Below are 23,391 nucleotides of genomic sequence, written 5' to 3'. Positions count from 1 at the left end.
TTTCTGTCGGGTTGCGTTTCTGACCGCTTTCTGCCAACTTGGGTCACATGGTATCTCGTGCTCTAGTAGGTAAAAGCATCGGGATGCCCTTGCCGAGGAAACCCAGTTCCAACCCAACCATCGGACCAACTTGTGCACCTGTATATGCACAATGGGTATGTGCCGCTTTTCAACGGACCTCTCAGCCACCGACTTGAGTCGCTGAATATGTGCCAGTCGGTATGTACCGCTGTGCAATGAACCTTTTTGAAGCCAACTTTGGTCACTGGGTGTGGGACACCGGGTATGTATCGCTCTTCAATGAACCTCTAGACGCCAACTTGTGTCTCCGGTGCCGGGCGGAATCAAATCAGCCTTATATAAAAATATGTATTCAGACAAAATTGTCTGAACATGTATTCACGCACGTATGTACATGTATTCATTGTAGAGATTGCGGATGTCGGCCACTCTTTCAGAGTTGTAAGATTGTGAGCAAAGATGTCAGCCAAATCACAAGGGAGATAATCGAAGCCGCTGAGATTGCGCGTTTGGGAAGTATGTGCGCGAGCACGCCTTCAGTTTCCCTTAGTGCAAAGGAATTAGATTTCCTCACGCACTAATCTTAAATTTCGTATCCTGGTCTTCTTTGTGTGATGTCGAGTACATCAAAAACGATCACGTGACAAAGCCGGCTTGGCATTGGTAGATGGCAATGTTCGTCAAAACTATTTTTGTTTCTTGTTTAATTTTTTGTCCCTACCGCCCTCCCCCCTGAGTATCTTCCTGTATTTATTCCACTGACAAGGGAATAAAACGATAGTTGCAAGTAGCGCTCTGTGGTGTGTGTCTCTTCTGTGTGTCTCGTAAAAATGTTGCGCAATCCAACCTCTAATACGCCAGATGGCGCAGCGGGTTCAGAGGGAATTGCGGCAGAAGAGACCGGCTGCATACACGCGCCTAACGCAAAACGCGTGGCTGCGGTGGTAATACGGCGTGGCGCTACATTACTTGAATGTTAATCGCAATAACGCCGACATTAATCGTGAGATGGTTTCTGCCGAGATGTTTTAAACTACATATGGATATGACAGTGGTGTATCGCCGTAGCAGTCTTTTATTCATTTAACATATATTATTCGTATTACGTCTTGTTTCTTTGCCAAGCGACTCACTTGCGGAAAGGCGAGCACAAAACGTCTCTACATTTGTATCTCTATCGAAACCACTCACTCACTCACTCACTCACTCACTCACTCACTCACTCACTCACTCACTCACTCACTCACTCACTCACTCACTCACTCACTCACTCACTCACTCACTCACTCACTCAATCAATCAATCAATCAATCAATCAATCAATCAATCAATCAATCAATCAATCAATCAACGGCCCCTAGACAAGCATAACGAGTGGAAAATGTCACAAATGCAGGGAGGGCTGGCGACACATTTATGAGGTAGTAAATCACTGATATGTAATCACTTCTAGGAGAGTTATCGTAATCCCCGACATTGACCCTGTTTGGAAGAGCGAACGTTTATCAATCGGGAAGTATGTGAAAACTCTTAGAAACGAAGTGAGACATGGGATAATGAATTGAACAAGGAGTTGAATGTTTTTGGAGCGTGAAGTTCTCTTTATCTCTAACTCTCTCTTTCTTCAAAACATCTTCTTTCGTTGTTCGCGTTCGTGAAAGGGAAAAATAAATAGGAAACGGGAGGCAACAGGAAACAGCTACGCACCCACGAAAACACCTAAAGAATGACTGCTTTAATGTAAGCGCGGCTTCAGCGAATGTTCGTAGCCTCAGCTGTACCACGCTAGCTTGCTTGAAAGAAAGAAAAGCCGCGAGCGAACACGCTTGGTTGTCCAGCTGAACTCGCAGAGAGAGAGCGAGTGGGTGAAAAAGAGAAGGGAGGGACAGACGCGCGGTGGTGTACAGCGAACGGAAGAAGTCGTCGCGGTTTATTTCGCCCAAATGCACCGCTCGTCGCGGTTTTCTTTTATCTCATTGGTTCCGCCTGGTGCCCACGCGGGGAGACCGCGCGGTTTGCTGTCATGCGGTCGCTTCCGTCGCTTTCGCCGGTCTGCATCGGCTGTCCTCCGGAACTTCCCCATCGTTGACAGAAGCCCGTATGTTTTTGGCACCTGTGCGTCCATTGTGCTTGCGGGCGTTGCGTGCAGCGTTTGAGAAGGTAGGCGTGTAGAGACCTTTATTGGGAGAGAGATAGAAGCGCTTGCTTCGAATTGGGTAAGTCGGGATAAGTGATGTGCGTCGTTCGACTCGGGCGTGTGAAGTCAAGCGAAGAACGTTTCGGACGTACACAGGAAGCGAAGGATGTTATGAAGATGTCCACGGAAGGGTGACTCGAAAGGTGTGCTTTTAGCGATGGTGTGCGCCAGAGTGCCAAGTTATAGGTTTCAAGCGTGTCCACAGGCAACAGCAGGTACTGCATGTACTATAGGCAAGGAGTGTCCAAGAGATTGGAGCCCGCACATTGAGAAATGACACAGGCCTCCACCGCGGCATGTGAGGGAAGCAGGTCACCGGCGCATGAAGGAAATTGTTCAAAGGCGTAATAAATGCTTAATGAAGCGCTAGATGCTAAGAGCACGTCTGGGTTAGTCAAGGAAGACTGGGAGCAGCAAAGGACGGCATCAAAGAGTCTCGGACATTTGTGGTGTGTAAAAGAAAGTGAAGTTCCGCGAAGGTGAAGCAAGTGTCTCGAACGCGGGGAGTAGAAGTCTAAGGGCATTATTCATAACTGTGAAGTAAAAGACAGCAGTGCCTGAGACAGCGTTTTCAAACACCAGTAACGTAGTATCAAAAATAAATGAAAATAAAGTAAGAACGAAAGAAAGAAGGAAAGGAAGAAACAAAAAGAAACAACAGCACTTTCCAAATTTATGACCGATACGCAGTGGAGCGCGTTTAGAGCGTCTCGGTCAAAACAACCCGTAACTTACATTCTGACGTTACCTTGCATCGTTACTGTCGACGAGTCCTGTTTAAATTTTCTTTTCTTTAGATCAGGATTGACGCCCTCTGGAAGCTTTCAAACGCAGGAAAACACCGCGAGTGTTCTGAAACTCGCGGGGAAATTTATAACGTCGCAAAAGGTGTTTATTCGTTTCCAAACGTCTCGGCAAACTCGTTCGTTATAATACCGAACCGTCCTCCCACTCTATACGTCACGGGGTCTGCCGATTCCATCCAGTGTTACGCCTTCGCGTGCCGGAGGAGTGCCCTAGGGTCGTTTTCCTTCTCCCCCATGGTTCCGTGTGACTACGATGACGTCACGGTTGGCTGCCCACCCTTTCCCCTATCTCGAGGAACCCCCCCCCCCCCCCCACCATCTCGCCGACTGGACGCTAATTGACCTTGGCTATATTCCTTCATCGTTTTTACCGAAGCCGCTTTTCGCCGTGCATCGTGCGTCAGCGAGACCCGATTCCACGCCTCCATAGCCATAGCCGTTGAACTGGGCTCTCCACACTCTCGCCACCAGCGGTGAGCCAAGAAAGAAAGTGACGCCATTTTGTTTTTTTTTTTCTTTCTCTGGCTCTCTCGCTGAATACTTCTTTTTATTCCTCACCGGCCGGCCAGTCGCGTCGAACGAATAATCGGATCGAGTCGCATCGTCCCTGTCGTACTCGTCAGCGTCCTCGCATAGTGTCGGCGAGGATGGTGTCACCGAGCGAGGCGATATCGCGCCTCATCCCGAGCCTCCTGCTGGGAACCGTGAGAACGGCTCTGGATTTTCCTTCCGAGTTGACAAACTTCTACACAGGAGGGGATCCGGACCGATGCGTCGGAATCGTGAGTATAGATGTGTTTCTGGCATATTTGCTGAATTTTTTTTTTTTGCGTTGTATATCTGGGAAATACTAGACTATTGCACAGCATTTGACGAGTTGCATTTTGGAAACCTAAGATTGTTGTACGCGTTTTCACTGAAGTTTCGTGGGTTCAACTCTTTGGATGAGTTTTTGCACCTGCCTCGAGCGGCCAGTCGCAAGACAATTTCTCGTGTATTCGCGGGTTTCTGTGATGCTATAAAAATTAAAAAATTAAATAAACAACCTTTTATGTAGCGGGAATCGAGCCACAGAACGTTGTACCGGAAGTTTTTCATGTTGCTATACAGTTTACTCATTGACACTTTTCATCTAATTACAATATTTGAGAAGTTGATAAATTAAGAAGAATTGCGCAGTTAGGCGGCATGAAAAATATATTATAATATAAGTATCTCCAAGCGACAGTAAACTACATTACCTCGCTTCTGTCCAGCTAGGTGGCATTTGTACATATCTGATGTTTGGCTCAAATTAAGTGGGGCACCCACTATAGCTCTACCGCCTCCTCTCTATTTTAAGAAATAGTGAAATGATATCCTTGTCTACTCATTTTCTTTTTTTGCAGAAATGAAGGTTCTACATAGACCTCTAAACTATACACAATTTAGTGACAGGCCTCATAGCGCCGCAAATAAATTATTATAATAGCTTTTCTACAGCAAGTTACGGTTTCGTTTCCTAAGAGGACGTTTACCAACTAAAGAAAATGTGTTTTTGACCCCATGACTCCCATACTTAATTATCCCATTTCGCATTTGAGAAAAACGGGTACTTATATGGTATATCGTGTGTCTTATATCGGATTATTGCATATGTGAGTTAAGGGGCGTATGGGTTTTTTCAAAAAGGTGGCTTGGGACGTCATTGGAAGTCACGTGGGAGCAGGACATTACGAGACTTTAACACTCGCTGTGGCTCGCTTGCACGGAGGAAGTGCGTAGCTGGCGTTTGATATTGGCAACAAATGTAAGTTGATTTCTGTGGGTGTTATCATTTGCTGCTAGACTTCATTTCCTTTCGAATTACCTAACCTTCCGAATTCGGAGGAGTCGGCTTCTAGTCGAGAGCGGCGTAGATTTGAGTAAATACGGTACGACTTGTACCTGGTGCTATGTCTCCTCACGAGAGCAGATGTTTAGGCGGGTTTTTGGTAAACAGCGCAACATTTGCGCACTGCAGGAAAAGCGCTGAACGCACAAGCGCTGAACTCTTAATAACATTTCATTGAAAGCGTAATGGCGTGTATTCACGAAAAAATTATCGCAGTGAAAGAATAAAAATTTGTACGTACAACAGAAAATCACGCTTTCGAGCATGTCACGGCGTTCCGCATGCATGTAGAAAGAACGCGTTTGCCACTTATCAAGAAACTGCACTTCTTTTTTTTTCGGTTAATGCGATTGATGGATGGCTGATGCATCTGTCTTGCGCTTTCTGAACGTGGTAAGCTTCAATGATCGAGGGAGTTGCACCATGTTTATGTCTCGCGATGATATTAATCTTACTAAAGTCCGGTGTAGACCCGCATTCACGGACGTGCAGGTTAAGCTGAGTCGGTTCTCCGACTCACCTTGCGTTTGTCTTCCTTGCCTACAGCCTGCGTAAAACGTTTCGCCGTTTATTTCCATCACGTCTGTGTCCCTCGGCTCGGCTGGTTCCCGGCGTTTCGTTCGCACTCGAAGTGACCTGAATGTTCGGCATTTCCTTGCCTCGGTCACGTGACGGGCAGCGTCGATGCTTCCCTAATCGTGACGCAACGACATGCATCGACGTCTCTATACCGGTAGCTAAACGCCGATACGGGTGACCACTTACATAAATTTGGCCAAACGCATTCGTTGAAGCCTCCGTGCCATGGCATAGCGTCCATGCCCCCCGCCTCGTATGAATCACGGCGTGTTCCGTTCTGTTTACCCCGGAAAAGGATCCCGTCGGTAAGCGACCCAGAGTGTGGAAACTGTGTCAGCCACTGTCCCTGAGGTCCGCGCGGGAACGCAGAATTGGGTGTGGGTGTACCGGAAACGGAAACGCAGTTTTTATTATTTTTTATTTCGAACGCGTGAATGGGCTTGCGCAAGAGTGAATGTGAAAGCGCGTGTTATTTTTTTTTTTGTGTGTGTGAGCCGTCACTGCGTGTGTGGCCCGTGACACGAGGTGAAGCTTAAGTTACTAACTTTTTATAACTTGCCTTTGGACCGGTCCCAAGCAAGCGGGCAAAGAACAGAAGGAAAGACAAAAAAAAAAAAAAGAACAGACAAGGCTGACCGCGTGCCACCATTTCAAATTATAGGCTGTAGGAAGACAATGGCAGCTGGAAGATAAGCGCAGGTGATTTAATTCAAATTCACATGATGAATTTATTCTAATGGGGGAATAAATCGCCTCATCAATGAATTAATCAATTAGAATCAATATTTCACCTTTCACAGCTGGCGTTGGTCAGTTAAGCTTTATTCTGGATTATAAATGGTTATTCGTATAGTTGCTGAAACAGATGCATATAATCGTAGGCCACTTTTCAATGATATCGCTTAAAGCACATGAAACCTCTAAATTTCTGCTTGCATGGCGAAGTTGAATTTATTGCTGAATGAATAAATCAATAAATGTATGAACACACTCTAGTAAGCATCTACAGAACAAATAAATGAGTCAGTGAACTTCAGTCAGTGATTTATTTTACACAGTGTCTCCTGAATTTTCCGATAGGAAGAGCTAGGTTCTGGCACGTGGCTGATGGAATGCTTTGCTGATTGTATTCTTTCTTTTTTCTTTTTGAATGTGAACGTGGTGGTGCTTTGCATGATATATCGTTGGCTGCGCAATTATTGTAGGAAACTCTATGGTTGGCTGGCTCCGTGCGTGGTGAGCATTGAACATGCCGCGACTTGGCGAAGTGAGCCTTCCAATCAGGAAATAAGTAGAGGAATGACGCGCGTACTCAGGGCAATAAGCGTACGAGGATACAACGTGAGGTAAGAGAGAGATCACGCCATAGGCATTAAAATAATGCGAGAGTATAACAGAGTGCGCAAACGATTAGGTCGAACGAAAACAAGAAACCATTCTTGCGCTGCTTCAGGCGATGCACATCTAGAGGTTTCCATCGATATACAACCGCGAGGGCGTGATGTAATTGATGAGCGTATGAGATACATAAAGTTACCTACGCAGAGTTCACGGTATTCTCGATTTCCTTATGACACCTGGTGCAAAAAGGTTGGAAAGCATTTGGAAAACTATGTACGCGGGCTCGGCGAGAGTTGAAGTCGAGGGAACAAACAAGTGGCGAGAATTGCAGTCGATAGAACAAACAAACAAACAAACAAACAAACAAACAAACAAACAAACAAACAAACAAACAAACAAACAAACAAACAAACAAACAAACAAACAAACAAACAAACAAACAAACAAAGAAGCTGGCAAGCAAGCGAACAGTAAAGCAAAGTTAGATTTGTGAATCATCATCATCATCATCGTCGTCATCATCATCATCATCATCATCATCATCATCTCTCTATGTCCAGTGCAGGGCGACTAACTTCCGAGCGATCTCAAATTACCCCTTTCTTGCGCTAGCTGTTTCCACGTTCTTCCTGCAAATTCGCCAACAGTAGTTTATTCCTAAGAAGAGAAAAACTGTACGCCAAGGAACTGACTTCCTTTCATGTTGCATGGACATCTAGTGTCCGGTAACATTCATTATCGGTGAGGAGTAAGGTTCGTACACATATTTTTTTTTTAGTTCGGTTGTTTAATTAGGCAGGCGAGTCATTCGGGCTGCGAGAGAACCTGGGCAAACTTTCAGCAGCTACACGTTACAACTGCTTGTATCAATTAACGCCCTTCACCGCGTTACTCGTTTACAAGTGCCTCGTGCGGTGACTGGCGAGGAAAGTGCAGTTTAGATGCATGGGCTGAACTCGTACAGGATCGGCACCGATGCGCGGCTGAGACAATTGTTCACAGTAGCACGTAACAAATAATTACATCAGTTGAAACAAGAACTAGTTAAAAGAATATGGGAGTATCCGTAAGAAGTGTCCTCTCTAAGCCTAAGATGTCATTGACTCCTGCCCTCTTACAGCGTTGTTGAAGTCCCCAAAAAGCCTCCCCCCCCCCTTAAAACATCTATTCAATATTAAAGTGGCCCAGTTGACTGGGATTCATTTTAAATATAAATAACAGCTTTAAGAACAACCGACGAAAAAGAACGCAGACCGACAAGAGCACTCGCTGCCATGTCAGGGTTTACATGAAGATTAACATATAGGCATCAGGTAAATGTGCACACACTTAAGTAACAGCACTTGGCTCAAATACGAAATAAAGCAGATTATATAAACATTGCGACAACCAAGATAGGATGCGTAAAAAAAAGTTATCACACAAGATCAGTTTTTTCGAAAGACTACAATACAACCAAATTCGCTACTCTACGATGGAAAGCTAGCTGAGGCAACCAACTGCGGTAGCTAAGCGGCTGTGGCGTTGCGCTGCTAAGCTCGAGGTTGCGGGTTCCACCCCCTCCGTGGCGGTCACATTTCGACGAGGGCGAAATGCACAAGCGCTCCTGTTCTTAGGTCGAGGCCCGCGTTAAAGAATTCCAGGTGGTCAAAACTAATGCGCAGTCCCCCAGTGCGGCGTACCTTATAATTAGATTGTTCTCTGACATGTAATACCCCAGAATTTTATTTAATTCGCTGACGCATATTCTAAGTAATTTCCTACCAAGAAAGGTTTTCCGATAACGCTTTGGCTATCTGATTTCAGTGTGTTTTCTTCTTTCCTTGTTGTTAGCACTATTAACTATAAGAATTAAGTCACCTTTAAATTCATCTAACTATTCATCCTTGGACCGTCATCACATTCGAATATCTTTCCGGGACATTAATGCTGTGCTATAGCAATACGGGGGGGGGGGGGGGAGGTGTCGTTTGGCTAATTAGATTGTCGTTCTGTTAGTTGAAATGGCTGTAGAGAGTGGCTAAAGTTGTGGATAGAGGTGCTATAGTTCCACGGCTAAGTACATTTCTTTATTCGCGCAACAGCTCGGACAGCGAGAGGTAGGTGCACAAACCAGTTTACGGCTAAGGATGACCTCTGCAACGCTTAGCACTTGGAAGTACCGAATGTGCATGCATAAATTATTTCCAACTAAAGGGCTGACGCTGCCAGACAAAGAGGGTGGCTGCCACGGAGCAGGGTTACGCATATGAATGCGCGGCGGTGGCCAAGTCTTCTAGGAGGGCGAGTTCCGAAAGACGTCAGCGTCGGGATGTACACGTCAAGGCACGTTTTAAGTCTTGCACTGCAAGGTGTATCTACATATTGACAGCGGGAAATTCAGCACCTCGGGCATCCTGTTTCTCTCCTCGCGTGCTCCCCTCAGCGGAAGGTTACCTTTGTAATACAATTCTTGTTGAATTTTGTGGCCTTAGTTTTACATGGGCTTCGGGTGATGTCGTAAACAATGGAGATGTCCGAAATAATTTATTATTTGAATAAGAGGCTCTTTACCAGGCACGGCCATGGCGGCCGCATTTCGATGGAGGCGAAATGCGAAAACACCCGTGTACTTAGATTTAGGTGCACGTTAAAGATCCCCAGGTGGTCGAAATTTCCGGAGTCCTCCACTACGGCGTGCCTCATAATCAGAAAGTGGTTTTGGCACGTTAAACCCCATAATTAATTAAATTATCTTTACCAGGCAGGGATATTATTTTGGTGCTTGCATTTTGAATGTGTCCCTGGCTTTATTCGCTCTCGCTCATGCGGGAGTAGCTTTGATGCGGGCTCACTTTTCTTTGCAGTCGATCGTAACCATCGTAACCTTACGTATCGAAGGGTACGTCGCAAGGCGCTCCTGCTAATAGAAACCAGCTGATCAGAGCTATTCACAGCGGTTGTGTCTGTCACACTTGTTACCAATCGTTGTCTAATATTATCTTCATCTGCATGGTCCCTTCAGAGCGTTCCACCAGCTTTACAAATACAGCGTAAGTAAGCAGCAATTAAGCGTCATTACGAGACTCAGCCGGCGCAAATACGTACGACGAACGAGAACAACTTCTAAAGAAGTTTTTTTTCAACAACAGTCTTTAGAAAGCGGATAGGAGTTTTTTTTCTAAAGCTACATAGTGTCTGGAGATTGCCTGTGGACTCCAACCTCATGTTTTTCGCAAAGGTGCTTTCTGCGGACAAGCTATTCGCCAGTCAATGCGATACAATGATAGACTAAAGGAAATATACCTGTCAAATTCTCTTGTCCATAAACAGCGCATAGAAAATAAATAGCAAGATGTATAGGTCGAGAAAAAGATAGGGCCGTAGACATATAGCATATAGACAGCCTATGGGCTATTTAGTTGATTATATGAGGTTATATCTATACACCGATGAAAGTTTATTGGGTTGATTTCATTTATACGCGTAATGGATGCGATCTGAAATTTTCCCGGCACTGTAATGTACCAGCTGATATAATTGCCAAAGGCGCGCGTAGTTTGCCGTAATGAAACCATACGAGATCACACGTGTTGTTGGGTGATGTAATAACCATGTATTTGACATTTTTATACGCGATTTATACTGTCATGAATATAACGGTTGCCTGTGCAGAACTTTTCTCTTCACAGCTTGTTTCGGAGTAGGCTAATGTACAGATCGAGTCATAAGAACCAGTGAATGCCATTATTTTGTAAGAACAATCTACTACAGTAACGCTTAAGGAGAGGGGGGGGAGAGGGTATTCGCCACACTCAATGTTACTGAGCAAAACAAAGCTATTTGCATAGCGGGAGAATGGTCTCGCCACCGAGGTGCTCGAAAAAAAAAAGAAAGAAAGAAAGGAGAAAGAAAAAAGAGCGGCTGTGACTGTCGTTATCGTTCCTTACGCAGCATTCGTTTGAGTCATGCAGTCGTCCTTCATACTGCAGGATATAGTAGCCCCGGTGGACATACTGCATCAGACAATGTTCTTTCTTTTTTTTTGGTGCAAACAGTAGTTTCTCAGTAAACGAAAAGGAAAAGCTAAGCGAAGAGCACTTCCTCGAGGAATACGCATAAAGCGGAATGATTTTGAAAGCAGCGCTCTTCTGGCCGGTAGGCGTAATAGCATACCTCTTCGGCTGCCAGTCGTGGATTCCTCATAGGCTCAGTAAGGTGATCTCTGGCATCTTTTTTTTACTTTTTTTGGTTTCTCCCGACAACACTTCCTTGCTGCACTGTTCACTTTGAAGCGTTGATTGCGGCTGTCCGTCACAGTTCCTGCAGAAAGGCACCCATGGCTCGAGTGACGCCCGTCACTTTTTCTCAGGCGAACGTCAGGTGTTGACTTCGTAGACCCATATTACTGCCGTCACGACTCACAGTACGAAAAACTATGCGAGGCATATTTTCCTCAAGAAGGCCGGGTAGTTTTACCTTTGATAGAGAGACGGCCGTGAGCACCGTCTACGCATTTGCTTTGGTTTTATAGCATTGGTTGGCGGGAGACCAGAGAAAAAGAAATTTAATCTTCAGCACTTGACGCACACACGCGCACGAAAACTAACACGCAAACGCATAGAAGCAAACGCACATATGCGTACATGCGTACATACATTCGTACGGACTTTCAAACGTACATTATAGACACGCAAATACGTATGTTATGCATATATATGCATTACGTATGTACGTTCTACGTACGTGCTTGCGTAGACAGATATTTAATGACTATTTCTTTCTGCGGCTGAGTCCTTTGTCATTGGTTCGATCCCTTTGACACGGGTGGAATGTGAAGACGATCGTGTATCGAAAGCTTGAAATGCACGTTACAGACGCGCGAGTGACCAAAAATTCAGGCTTTAACTAGGGTATTCGTCGTAACCCGCGTGCGTTGTGTAGAAATGTAAATTCCCATGAGTCAGTCAAGCATTATATAGTAATATACACACACATGCGCACACAACTCCGCACAAGCACATTGCGCGTACTTTCATACGGATGAGCACGGAGGCACTCTTCCCGTCGTGATATGCGTGCGCGTAATTAGAAGCGCGTGCCTTGCAGGAAAGTCCAGAGATCTCTCGGAGTCGCTAAAAAGTGAGACGATGCGCTTCGGCTACGGATGGTCGGAGAGGGAAGAGAATCCAGGTGGTCCGAGAAACGATCACGCAAGTCTACGTAGATTGTTACCTAACGTAAGAGACACTGCGCTGAGCGTGTCAGGCACCGCGAGAAGGAAAGTTGCCGTTTGTTTACGCGCCATGCAAGGCGAACTACTAGGCGGGTAGTCTGCCACAGTATTACGCATCTTCGTGACGTGAGGCGCTTTATTGAATCGACTGCACGGTGCGGTACTTTCGAAGCATTTTCGGCGTGACGAGATTAGGTCTGCTCGTTTCTGCTGCGCAAAAGACTGAAACATGCTAGTTGTGTTTAAGAGGAAGCCTTTTTTACTTTGAGGCTTCCCCATTCAAGCTAATTTACAGCGCAGGAATACTTCAAAACACTGGATGATGCATTCAATGAAGTGCGCAGCTAGCTCACGATTATGCGACGAAAACATGTTCCGCGATTTAAAAATGAACGTCACCATCTTAGCTCCTGCCCCGAAGCTTTGCACAAAAGCTTGACCACCGACTTCGAGTCATAGCAGAATTGATGTGCCACCCTAGACGTTGCTCAATTCCGTCATTTTGTAGAATTCGCCATCTCGTCTGCTCTGATTCGCCTTTAGGGCTGCTAAGACATCTCTGATTAGTTTTGGGCGCCTGCGTGGCCGAAGTTGACAGTGTCCATGATTAACTCTTGGAATCCAGTTTTCGGGTGATATTTCAACTCCTGCGCCGCTCATTCAAGCACCTATGCACAACCTACCGCAGGAGGCGAGAACTAATACTGTAAGGTCCCTAATATGGCCATAGCACTGGAGCCTAAAATATTTTGATATATTGATCACGACTGAGTAAGTGAGCTTGATCTACCAAAGCAATGTACAGGGTTATTGAGAAAGGTAGCACATGTAGTAGAAGGTCCACTCTAATTTTGACGTCTTTTTCGACGTGAGCCTAAATCAAGGCACATGGGAGTTTTCGCTTCCAACCCACATCGGAATAGGGCAACTGCAAATGTCGTGAACTGAATCCGCTAATTGCGACGCCAGCAACGTCAGCTCAAGAAGCGTAAGTGCGTTAGCGCAATTCGCTTTTTGTAATACAACAGCGTTACGCAGGACAGTCACCGACTTTGGTCCGTCATGACACACAACTTGTCGTGGGCTCATCTCGGACGCAGCGATATCAAGAATGGAGGTGGGCCGATCCTGACCCCTGTGGCTGATGTGGATCCAGGCTAGCGCAACAATGCGACAGAGTGCGCTTTCGGGGTCGAAGTGCATGCCGCTGGGGTGTTCAGTTTCCGGTGGGTTGCTGACAGTGGTACGCGATATAGGCTGTGGTAGAGGCACAGACAAATGAGGCATCATCCGTATAAGTGGTCGATTATAAGGTCCTGATAAGTAAGTAGACAGCGTACATACGTCGTTAGGGGCTGCTGGGAAGCATCAGTATAGTGGATAAGACAGTGTCAGATGAGTACTTAAGGCAGCATCGGTAGATCATAAGTTTATAACAGTTGAAAGTTGACCACTGGAATCAGAGGGAGGTCATGTAGATGGCTTTGGATACTCATAGAATGAAAGGACGATTGGACGTCATATGATTATCGCACTCCAGTCGCTCAGGTGTAGCATAGGCACATCGGATGTGTTTATCTAGAGCCTTCTGGCACGAAAAGAGGGGTGGCTGGGTGGTAGGTTATCAAAATGACTCTTCTGGGAGGCGTGTAGAACGTTGCCAATGCGTGCTGCGTGGTTGACGTCGCACAGTGTCACGGTATAGGAGTGCCTCAGTTTTTATCGTTCAGAGGCCCGATGGACACCCGCATTTGTATCGCGAAGGAAGCCAAGGGGATTGCGCAATCTTTAGAGACAAGGACAAGGTCGAAACGCGTTGTCTTCTTTTATCACCACTCTCGCGTAACCTAGAACATTGAAATGCGCATAACGATATCGCGCCCTCGGGCATAACCATGCGCTGTGCGGCCGAGGACTTGCAGCTTATTTCACCCGACTGCAGTCGTTACTCTTCACACAATCTGTGAAGGCTGCATCGAACTTAAACAGCCATTACAGCTTGGAGCTGTGGCACATTCTAGGCTCGTGGAGAATGAGAGCCTGAGCATTTGGAGGCAGTGAAGACGCTTGCGACATTCTTGAAAACTGACGGTTTTAAAGAGACATCGTGGAGGGCTCTCGCATGTGTATACATGTCATGCGTACGATTATATAACATAGTTACCGTGCTAACAAAAGCGAAACGGGAACACCAAATGCACTAGACGGATATAAACACGTGTTTATGCTTCATATTCCTTAGCGTTTTACGTAACTATGTTTCACAATGACAATGTCCTACTTGCTCAGATTCAAGGACTAGTAATGCATATATCAGTATTCAGTCTTCGCTTCCAAGTTTTTGTGTGTCAGTGTTTTCTCATGCTAAGGTGCCCTTTTCCATCGTGCTTATATACATATTTTTCAATACGCACTTCATATTTTCAAATTTGCCGAATGCTGTGATCAGAAGAAGGCTGTTTACGTATTTAACATCTCTATCTGAACGCCAGTTAACCATTTCCGGTCTGCAGCATTAGACTCCTTATTTGCATCCATATAAATATTAGCTTCAAGAGCGGAGCTTAGTGCGTAGTAGGATAATCGGGCGACGTTGCGTTCACACCACGCTTGAAGTGAGACGCTACTTTCAGCGATGAATAGAACAACTGGCGCACAAGGTCACTGGGACGTGTGTACTGCTCAGAAAACTTCGCTTACGTAATTGTTATCGTTCTGGCCGTCACAGCGTACGTGGTGGTGTTATCACGGCGATCGCTGTTAGTGGTGGCGGGTACCAAAACGCGGGTTAATGAGGAAACGCTCGCACAATGCGGGAGCTATGATTACGGGTCTTGTTTTTCAAGCGCTCGCATCGCTTTTGTTCGCATAAGCCAATGGAAACCCTGCTTTATGCGGCGTCAGTAGGCGCTGCGATTCTCATCATGCTTAGTCCATATGTTTCTAATTACGATCAGCTATAGTGATGGCCATAGGCTTGCGTTTGGTGTGAGGCTCTTTGCACATGCAACGAAGGTCGCGCGAGTGGATAGCCCGTGCCTAATCATTAGCTTTGAGAGCTTCGTTTGTGAGCATTATATCTTTCTTTCGTTCTTTATTCTTCGCCTGACAAACGGCGTCAACGCAAGGAAGGTCTGTGTGGGGCCACCGGTTAAAAATGGCTCGAGGCTGCTGCCATAAAATACATAAAAAAATTTAAAATAGCTGGCTGCCGAACAGCGCGTGTCCATAATATCGCATGGTACATAAATATTGTCAGCATGGTATGCGGCCATATAGCCTCTTAAGCACTTTAGACCAATTAGTGCGAAGTATCGCGCGGAGAACTGCGCATTTTCCAGTGCATGTTCTAGCTAATAATAAATTTGGTCATATATTCTACAGGAATGTAATTAGATAAATAATAGAAAGGGAAATAAAGAAGACAGTTTGCAGCTCAAATGTTATTACCTGACAAAGTTCTACTGCACTGCTCGAATGCCAGTCATACTATTGCTCTCTAAATTTGGTGGTGATGTGACCAAGAGTAGACGAACAAGGGAAGCCTCAGCCTGGTGCCAATGTTTTCACGAGAAGGCTTGCCTTTGTCAGGTAACAACTGCTTGACAAAGAAATTGTATGATCTTTTTGGTAACGCAAGAACGATTTTATGGAAACTTGTGGCCCTGATCTCCAATAACCAAACAATAGGCGAACAAGACATGCTTCAGCTGGGTATCAACGTTTCGGGAATAGGACTTATGTCCGCCAAGGCATGAACTGTTTGAACAAACTGTTGATCAAAATGTTGTTGCCCTAACCGCAAGTGGGCAACAGTGGCAAAGTTTTCAGCCAGTGTTTCAACAATGGGACATGTGTTCGTCCGGGCAACTACTGTTGTTCTTTTGCTTGATCAAAAGTTGCTGTCCTGCCCACAAGGGTTCAACACAGTGGGTGAACAAGGGAAGGTGAAGCATGTAGCGAACGTTTCAACATGGGCAAAATGGGAACGTTACGGCAACAACTTTTTGACGAAACAGTTGTTTGGTTTAATTGAAGAACAACTATTCGATCAAAATTGGTTGCCCTAACCACAAGTAATCAACAGTGGGCTCACAAGGGAAGCCTCAGTCATGAGCCAACATTTCCACAAGGGAACTTGTGGGTGTGTCTGTCATGGCAATGACAGTCCGACAAGAACTGTTTGATGAAGCAGTTCATGGAACTCCAGTTTGATATGTTTGTCCAAACAACTGCTTGATCCAACATTTATTGCCCTGATGAAGCATGCCTTGTTGAACCTTAGTGTTCAACCTGACGCTGTTGTTGTTTTGCCGCATTTAATAACTTATTTTCCCTTTTCCTGTGCCCCCTTTGTGTTGCTTGGATTCCGGTGGAGAGGTGCATGGTGTATGCGTAACTGTTACATTATATGCGATATATTAACGCGCCTACAAGCCTAGTCAGAGTGAGTTCACCATGGACACAAGTCCATGTTAAAAACATGAGAAGCACGGTCCCTGCACAAATATGCACCTTTATTGTGTCTTTAACGAGCGGAAGCGGTAGACAGAGAAATAGGGGTATGATTGTGAAACCAAATTACACGATAAAAACCTCCGTGACAAAGTCGGAGTCCCCCGCATGAAGCGGCGGTGCAAAGGAGAAAATGGGCTGCGTTGGTTTTGCCAGCTGGCCTCAATGAAAAGAAGCAAAAGCAACTAAAAATACTCCCTTGGTATTTGACACGCGAATGCGTCAGAGTGGCTTTCCTCGACCTTGATTTGAAGAAGGCCGGGGACGCGTGCAGTGCCTAGAAGTTCTTGTTTGGCTTTGTGATTTTCCCGTGCTACGAGATGACTCACGCACATCTCGACAGGTCAGTGAAGTCATCGGCCACACTTTCGAACGTGGGCAGTGTAGGGCGAATGGCATCGCGGCATTTCCACACCTTCGTCAGTCATTTCGTAAAGATTTGATGCTGCTGCTTTAGGAGTGAACGAACGCGTAGGTCTAATATAAATGGGATGATGTGTATTGAGACGACGCCGTGGCATCAGTCAGTGTATTTGACACGGGTGAGTCACTGCGTGTGACACAAGAAGCAAGCGAAGATGAGCGTGACACACGCTTGCTCGCGCCTATAGGTTTAAGACCGAAGACTCTGCGCAAACTCATTTTACGACGCACATCACAGAAAACTTTGCTGTCTCCTTTTTTCAGCAAATGTGCGCAGTTTAGCTATAAGGGGTAAAATTTAAAAAAAGCAAAATGCGAGTGCGGATTCTTTGCAAGTGGAGCGGACATAAGTCTTGCTTTCCTTGACTGCTGTTATGTTTATAAGCCTCACACCCCGACACGGAGCGTACGGTATGTTTACACAGCTTTACATTATCATTATCGTGGTCATTGAAATCGTCATAAACATCACAATCACCTTCAGGTGCAGCGCACACGACGAATACCTCCTCTATCGATCTCCATTTACCTCTGTCCTGCGTCCACGTAATCCACGTTAATGTAAAATTTCCTGCTTATTTGTTACTGACCTGTACCTTCGTACCACTCCGTCCGCCACCCTATTGCGTGATGCGCTGATAGGGGGCGCCCATTGGAGGCAAGAAAATGATGATGAGTTATTTATTTAACTCAATCAAAAGTAAACCCAAACTCAACGTGGCCGCTTTGCATTCGATCATTGTCTGTGCCACTGTTCTCGCTTCGATGTACAACGCCATATACTCCAGTGTGCCTTGAATAGACTGGACACTAGGTCATTTAAAGAAGTTGTTGGGGAAGCTGGCCTCAGAACTCATCAGCCCGGAAAGCAATTCGCGGTCTCCTACAGTACCTGAAGGTGAGCGACTTGAGCGCCCGATATTACGTATGCTGCAACTGGCCTCGTTCGTGTGAAAGTGTAATCAAGACACGTGACTTCTCTCTCTCTTTCTTTCACTTCCCCCTCCCCAAGTGTAGGGCACAAAATTTGACAAACTCTAGTTAACCTCTCTGTCTTTGTTTCCTCTCTTCTCTCTCACTCTTCATTCGTTTCAAGAAAAAAAAAAAACGAAACGCGTTCAAAAGAAAAGGAAATTTGTGACGTCCGGGGCAAACAAATTTTACGCAACACTTACGTGTACGCTGGAACGAATGACACGTTCATTTTCCAGTTTAATTTGCCTTTGGTTTTGACGTGCAAAGCATTCTCAAAGATACTGCAATGCTCGCCAACAGTGGTGGTTTTTCTTAGTCACGCTATGCAGCGTCGTGAATCTGTATTATACTGAGCATTACGTCACCCGTGGAATGACACTGTCGGGAATCCTACCAAGCAGAAGTGTGCCATTTAAAGGGGCACTAAAGATAAAGTTTATTTGAGTAACTTACCTTTGTAGAATAGCAAGAAAGGTTCACCTTACTTTGAAAAGAGGCTTGCCAATCCAGAATTTAAAAAAAACGCGGTAACTAAAAGACGGGTGTTGACACCGCCTTAGAGTTCCCGTAACAGCTCACCCTGACCTGACATGGCGTTTGGAACTGTCTGTACTGGCCCAGTTAATTTTTCTTCTTAAGATGAACCTAACTGTATTTTAACAAAACCAAACATGAACTTGAGAGGAAGATTTAGCTCGGATGCAACTTCGATGGCGCACCTTCAAATATATGTGGAACGCAGAAATGATTTTCGGAGACAAACCTCTGGGCCGAATTTAAACAAAATTTGTAGCATTTGAGAGAGAGAGTTAAATTCTAGGGACCGTTGTAAATGTAATGTTGATTTAGGACATAAATTTGTGAGAGATATTGCCGAAAATGGGTAAGGTTGAAGTAAAAAAATACAAGCACGAATATTGCAAACTCGTAACTCGGCATCAGGAACAGATATCACAGTTCTGAAAACCGCATTTCTTAGAACATCCAAAGCGGAAAAAGTTGATGTAGTAATAGAAATATTACGATAACTTGGTTTTGGAAAAAAGTCTTACTCACATATTAGTGGTTGTAGCTGAGGACCATGTATAATACATCGATTTTGTCCGCTTTAGATGTACTATTATACGCAATTTACGGAATTGTGATACCATATTTCATTCCTGAGTTACAGAGTTATGAACTAGATAGTTTAGTTTCCCAAGGATTTGCGATTTTCGACAATTTTCATATAAACAACGGTGACCTAGATCGAAAATTCACTTCTAATAGCCATTACATTTTAACTTTTTAGTTGAAATGCAACAAGCCATATCAAATTTGGTGCAGTGTTTGCCGAAAAAAAAAACGGTTTCTCTTTTTCCATGTGTTTAGACAGGAGCTCCCTAATGAAAGCTTCGTCTTAACAAGATCAAAAGTATTTACTGAGCCCGCATCTGGTCAAATACGTAAAAAGAGCTGCTAATACAAGACGTCACCTTGACGTACCAGAGTTGGGGCTTTGATGCGCCATTCAAGAAATGTAACTTTGACCTTCGTTTTCTCTTCTATTAACTACTAATGCTCTCGCGAAATTAACAGATACAGTGCTTTGTAGGAAAACTTTACCCTTGTAAACTGATTTAGAGCCTCTATTTAGCGTTTCTTCAGCGTTTAATCGTGCAGCTTTACAAGCAGAACACTCCCACCTCCATCTGCAAGCACGCCTATGCTACAGCGCCGCATCTTAAGCTATAGTAGCCCTGTATACGACAACAGGTCCAACATAATGCTTGAATTCATGCACGACAGAGGCATTAATATGCCTTATGGGTCAGATGCACTAGAAAAATAAGGATTGTGAGGACGCCACTGCAGGATGGTTATTAATGTCAAGCGCCATTTTCTCCGGTTCAAATACAGATATATGATGCTGGCGGCGCTTATTGATTAGCTTTATGTGTTAGTCCTACGAGGCGCGGAGGCGTTGTGAGGTAGCACTACCTCCGGTATCGGCCCGGGTTCGGAACCCTACCAGAAAGTTTGCCATGACGCATGTCGCATACTGTTGTCAGTGCCGGCACACACAATTCGCTGCTTTTGATTACACTTTCTACAGTAACACCCTATCTTTTGCACGGCCAGAAAACTATGCATGCAAAGTTGGGAAGAGGGCCGGAGAAACCTGCAGTTTAAGTACAACGGAAGGGCAAGTTCAGCGGCGTAGGAGGTTTCAACAACGGTTCGCTGAAAAAAACTAAAAACGAACAAACAAACAAACAAGACACAGGAGAGGCACGATGTGTCGAGCGAAGGTTGCCAAGGGCTTCCAAGGACGTCGCGGCTTGGAAGCGCAGTGTTTTCCGGGGCACCGCGCCGACAGTGGAAGAAACGTGTGCGAGCGCCAAACATAAAAAAGCGATCGCGCGGCTGGTTGGGTCTTTCGAGCGGAGGAGGAAAGGACGTCATTGTGAATGCGGCAGGCGAGCCGCGCTGCTTTTCCTATGAGGCGCCTCGCTTTACGTACATGCGGTAGTCTGTGTCGCGCCCTTAACGTTCGATTACGAAGAAAACTTGCCTCTGGGAAGGCGTCCAAAAAAAAAAAAAAGAAGGTTACATTATGTTGCAGTAGTGAGTCAATTTTCTCCATAGGGTGCAACATTGAACTTTGTAGACACTCAAATTCTGTAACTAGCAGTATCATATATATATATATATATATATATATATATATAGATATAGATATATAGCTGTAATAACAAAGAACGAAAACACGGAAACGCCACTACACTAAACATAGAAAATTAAATGTAGTTGCGCAAGCAGAGTATACGCTTCAACTATGGACACGCTAGCAGAAAATTAATGTTGGTTTAGTTTTACGTTATATGTGTTTTTGTACAGTTTCCGGCCGAACTTTTATCAACAGGGCCAGCTGCAGAGCGTGTCGGTATTGAGCTAATATTAGTGCGCCCTTCCTCCGTCCGTGAAACAAGTTGGCAGAAAATTAATAGCGCCTTCTAGTATTGCGTACAATGGTGCAGTTTTCAGCTGTACGCTTATCGAAAGGGTTAGCTGCTGGGGCTTGTTAGACAAAAGCTATAGTGCTAACACTTCGTTCATAGTGTTAACTAAGTGTTAACTATAGTGGTAACACTTAGTCTATAGTTAAGTGCGCGCATACTTAACTATGGACGCGCTGCAGAAAGCTAAGAGCGGCTCAGTTTGCGTAAGTTGATACATTTTTAGGCTGTCTGCGCGGGAGCAGTGAACGTGTAACTAACGTTTAACTAACGTGCATATGACGTGTAAGTATCAATGAACAGTGTTAATTGCTGGACTTGTTGATTTGGAGCTAATGCTAGCATGACCACACTTCAACTATGGGAAAGGCCGCACAAGGTTATAGAAGAGTGGCTCAGTTTTGAATGTAATGTTGTGTAGTTTTCAGCTGTAAAGGTTATCAACAGGACTGGCAGCTGAGCTTGCTAGTGAATAACTAGTGCTACATAGCTGTGCCCACAATCAACTGCGGGCTCACTCTCACAATGTTAAGAGCGGCTCAGCTTTGTCTGCGATGGCATGGTTTTCTGCTGTAACGGTTATGAACGAAGCTATAGGTGCTGAGCATTGTGTACGCTATGAGCTAATGCACAGGCATAACGGCGCAAAAGCGAGGCCATACGCATAAAAAGAAGATACGTAAATGCGCCACGCATTCAACCAATTTATGTGTCGGCGGAGTTACTCAATAAACGCTTCTGCCCGATTCAACAGTTCATGGTTGTTCGCCTCTAGAATTTGCAGGCAGCGTCCTTGATTATGGGTGACGTCGGCATGAGCGATTATGCTGGTAAATAAGCCGTCTCCAATGACGAACGGTCTTGTTAGTGATTGCCCACGAATGCTTACACGTCATTTGGCTGAATATCGCATATACTAATTACGTGTTCAAGTGTGCGGCTGACACGATCACTGCTGTGTAAAGCGCGCAATGCGTGCAATGACCAGAACTATACATATGCTTTTTCTTGTGTCTGCATACATGTCGCTCCGCCGAGAGTTGGTCAGAAGCCACCTTTCCTCTTAAGTGGCGGGATCATTACACTGCACCATGCACGTAGACTCCAGCGCAAGGTAGCAGGTTGGAATGCACGGACTGAGGACGACCTCGTTGTCTTTCTAAAAATAAAATCCGCTTACTCTTGGACCTTCGAGGTGCGTAGGCAAACGTTCTCGCGCCACGAGATGCTGTTAGGTGTTAATTGAACCCTGGGATATTGGCGTCGATTTGATACCTTATATTTACCTGTTACAGGGGGGAGGAGAGAAAGAAAGGAGCGTTTTGTGTGCTTGTGCACGATGCACGTGTTGTATGCACGTATGTATGTATGTATGTATGTATGTTGGTATGTATGTATGTATGTATGTTGGTATGTATGTATGTATGTATGTATGTATGTATGTATGTATGTATGTATGTATGTATGCACGTGTGTGTATGCGTGTATGCACGTGTGCGTGTGTGCGTGTGGGCACGTGTGCGTGTGTGCACGTGTGCGTGTGTGCATGTGTGTGTATGTGTGTGCGTGTGTGCACGTGTGCGTGTGCGTGTGTGCACGTGTGCGTGTGTGCGTGTATGCACGTGTGCGTGTGTGCGTGTGCACGTGTGCGTGTGTGCGTGAGTGTATGCACGTGTGCGTGTGTGTGTGTGTGTGTGTGTGTGTCTGTGTGCATGTGCGTGTGTGTGTGGATTACCCATACCACCTGGAGGGGTTGCACGCTGGGTATATGGCTGGGAACTGCAGGCCTTTCTTCAAAGAAGCAATCCTCCAACTGGCTGATCGCATTTATTGCTCGCCTCCCGCCTTCTTTCTCGCTTCGCTCGCTTTCGTATTTACAATTTGTACATTTCAACTCGTGGCGCAGGCTGCGCTTGTGGCCTATGGCGTACTTGACAGAGAGCAGCTGAATTGCGAAGTACAACGTGACTGGAATCACCAAGCGCCGAGACGAATGCCATGTAGGCATGCATTACGCAAGTTTATCCCACGTGGTACCGACATATGAAAGAGAAGCTTTCTTCCATCGTCCCCCCCGCCCCCCCCGGCCCCCCCACCCCCTCACGCCCCCCCGCCATTCTGCGGGTGCTGGCTACCGCAGTCTTGCCCATTGTACAACCTGGGCCACTGCGTATGTGGTGAAGTCAGGCGTGTCGAATTGAATAAGAGAATATTGTTGAGGGCGGGAAGGACACAATGGTGGTGTGCCACTGCCCCGCCCCCGCCCCCCTGCCCCGAAAAGAAAAAAAATACCCCTGTGTTTGTGCGTGCGGGCCAATGGATAGGCGCCCGATTTACCAGCAGTACAAGGGGTACAAGAAAAAAAAAAATGTTGAGTCCTTTTAAGCATCACAACATAACACAAGGGAGTAATTGGCCACACAAGTCGGCTACACAGAAGTAATGCA

General features: G+C 45.5%; 1 protein-coding gene across 1 annotated transcript in view; it reads left to right on the top strand.

The window, feature by feature from the left end:
• Positions 1-3,423: 3,423 nt before the first annotated feature.
• Positions 3,424-23,391, top strand: part of LOC140213728 (gastric triacylglycerol lipase-like) — a 41,875-nt gene continuing 21,907 nt past the window's right edge. Inside the window, exon 1 of the mRNA XM_072284998.1 lies at positions 3,424-3,806. Coding sequence (XP_072141099.1) covers positions 3,672-3,806 — 135 coding nt within the window. The 5' untranslated portion in view covers positions 3,424-3,671. The remainder of the gene's footprint in view (positions 3,807-23,391) is intronic.

This window comes from Dermacentor andersoni, chromosome 10 (assembly GCF_023375885.2).
Source record: "Dermacentor andersoni chromosome 10, qqDerAnde1_hic_scaffold, whole genome shotgun sequence".
Lineage (NCBI taxonomy): Eukaryota > Metazoa > Arthropoda > Arachnida > Ixodida > Ixodidae > Dermacentor > Dermacentor andersoni.
The sequence above is the reverse complement of the archived record's forward strand: the minus strand, read 5'-3'. Positions and strand labels throughout refer to the sequence as shown.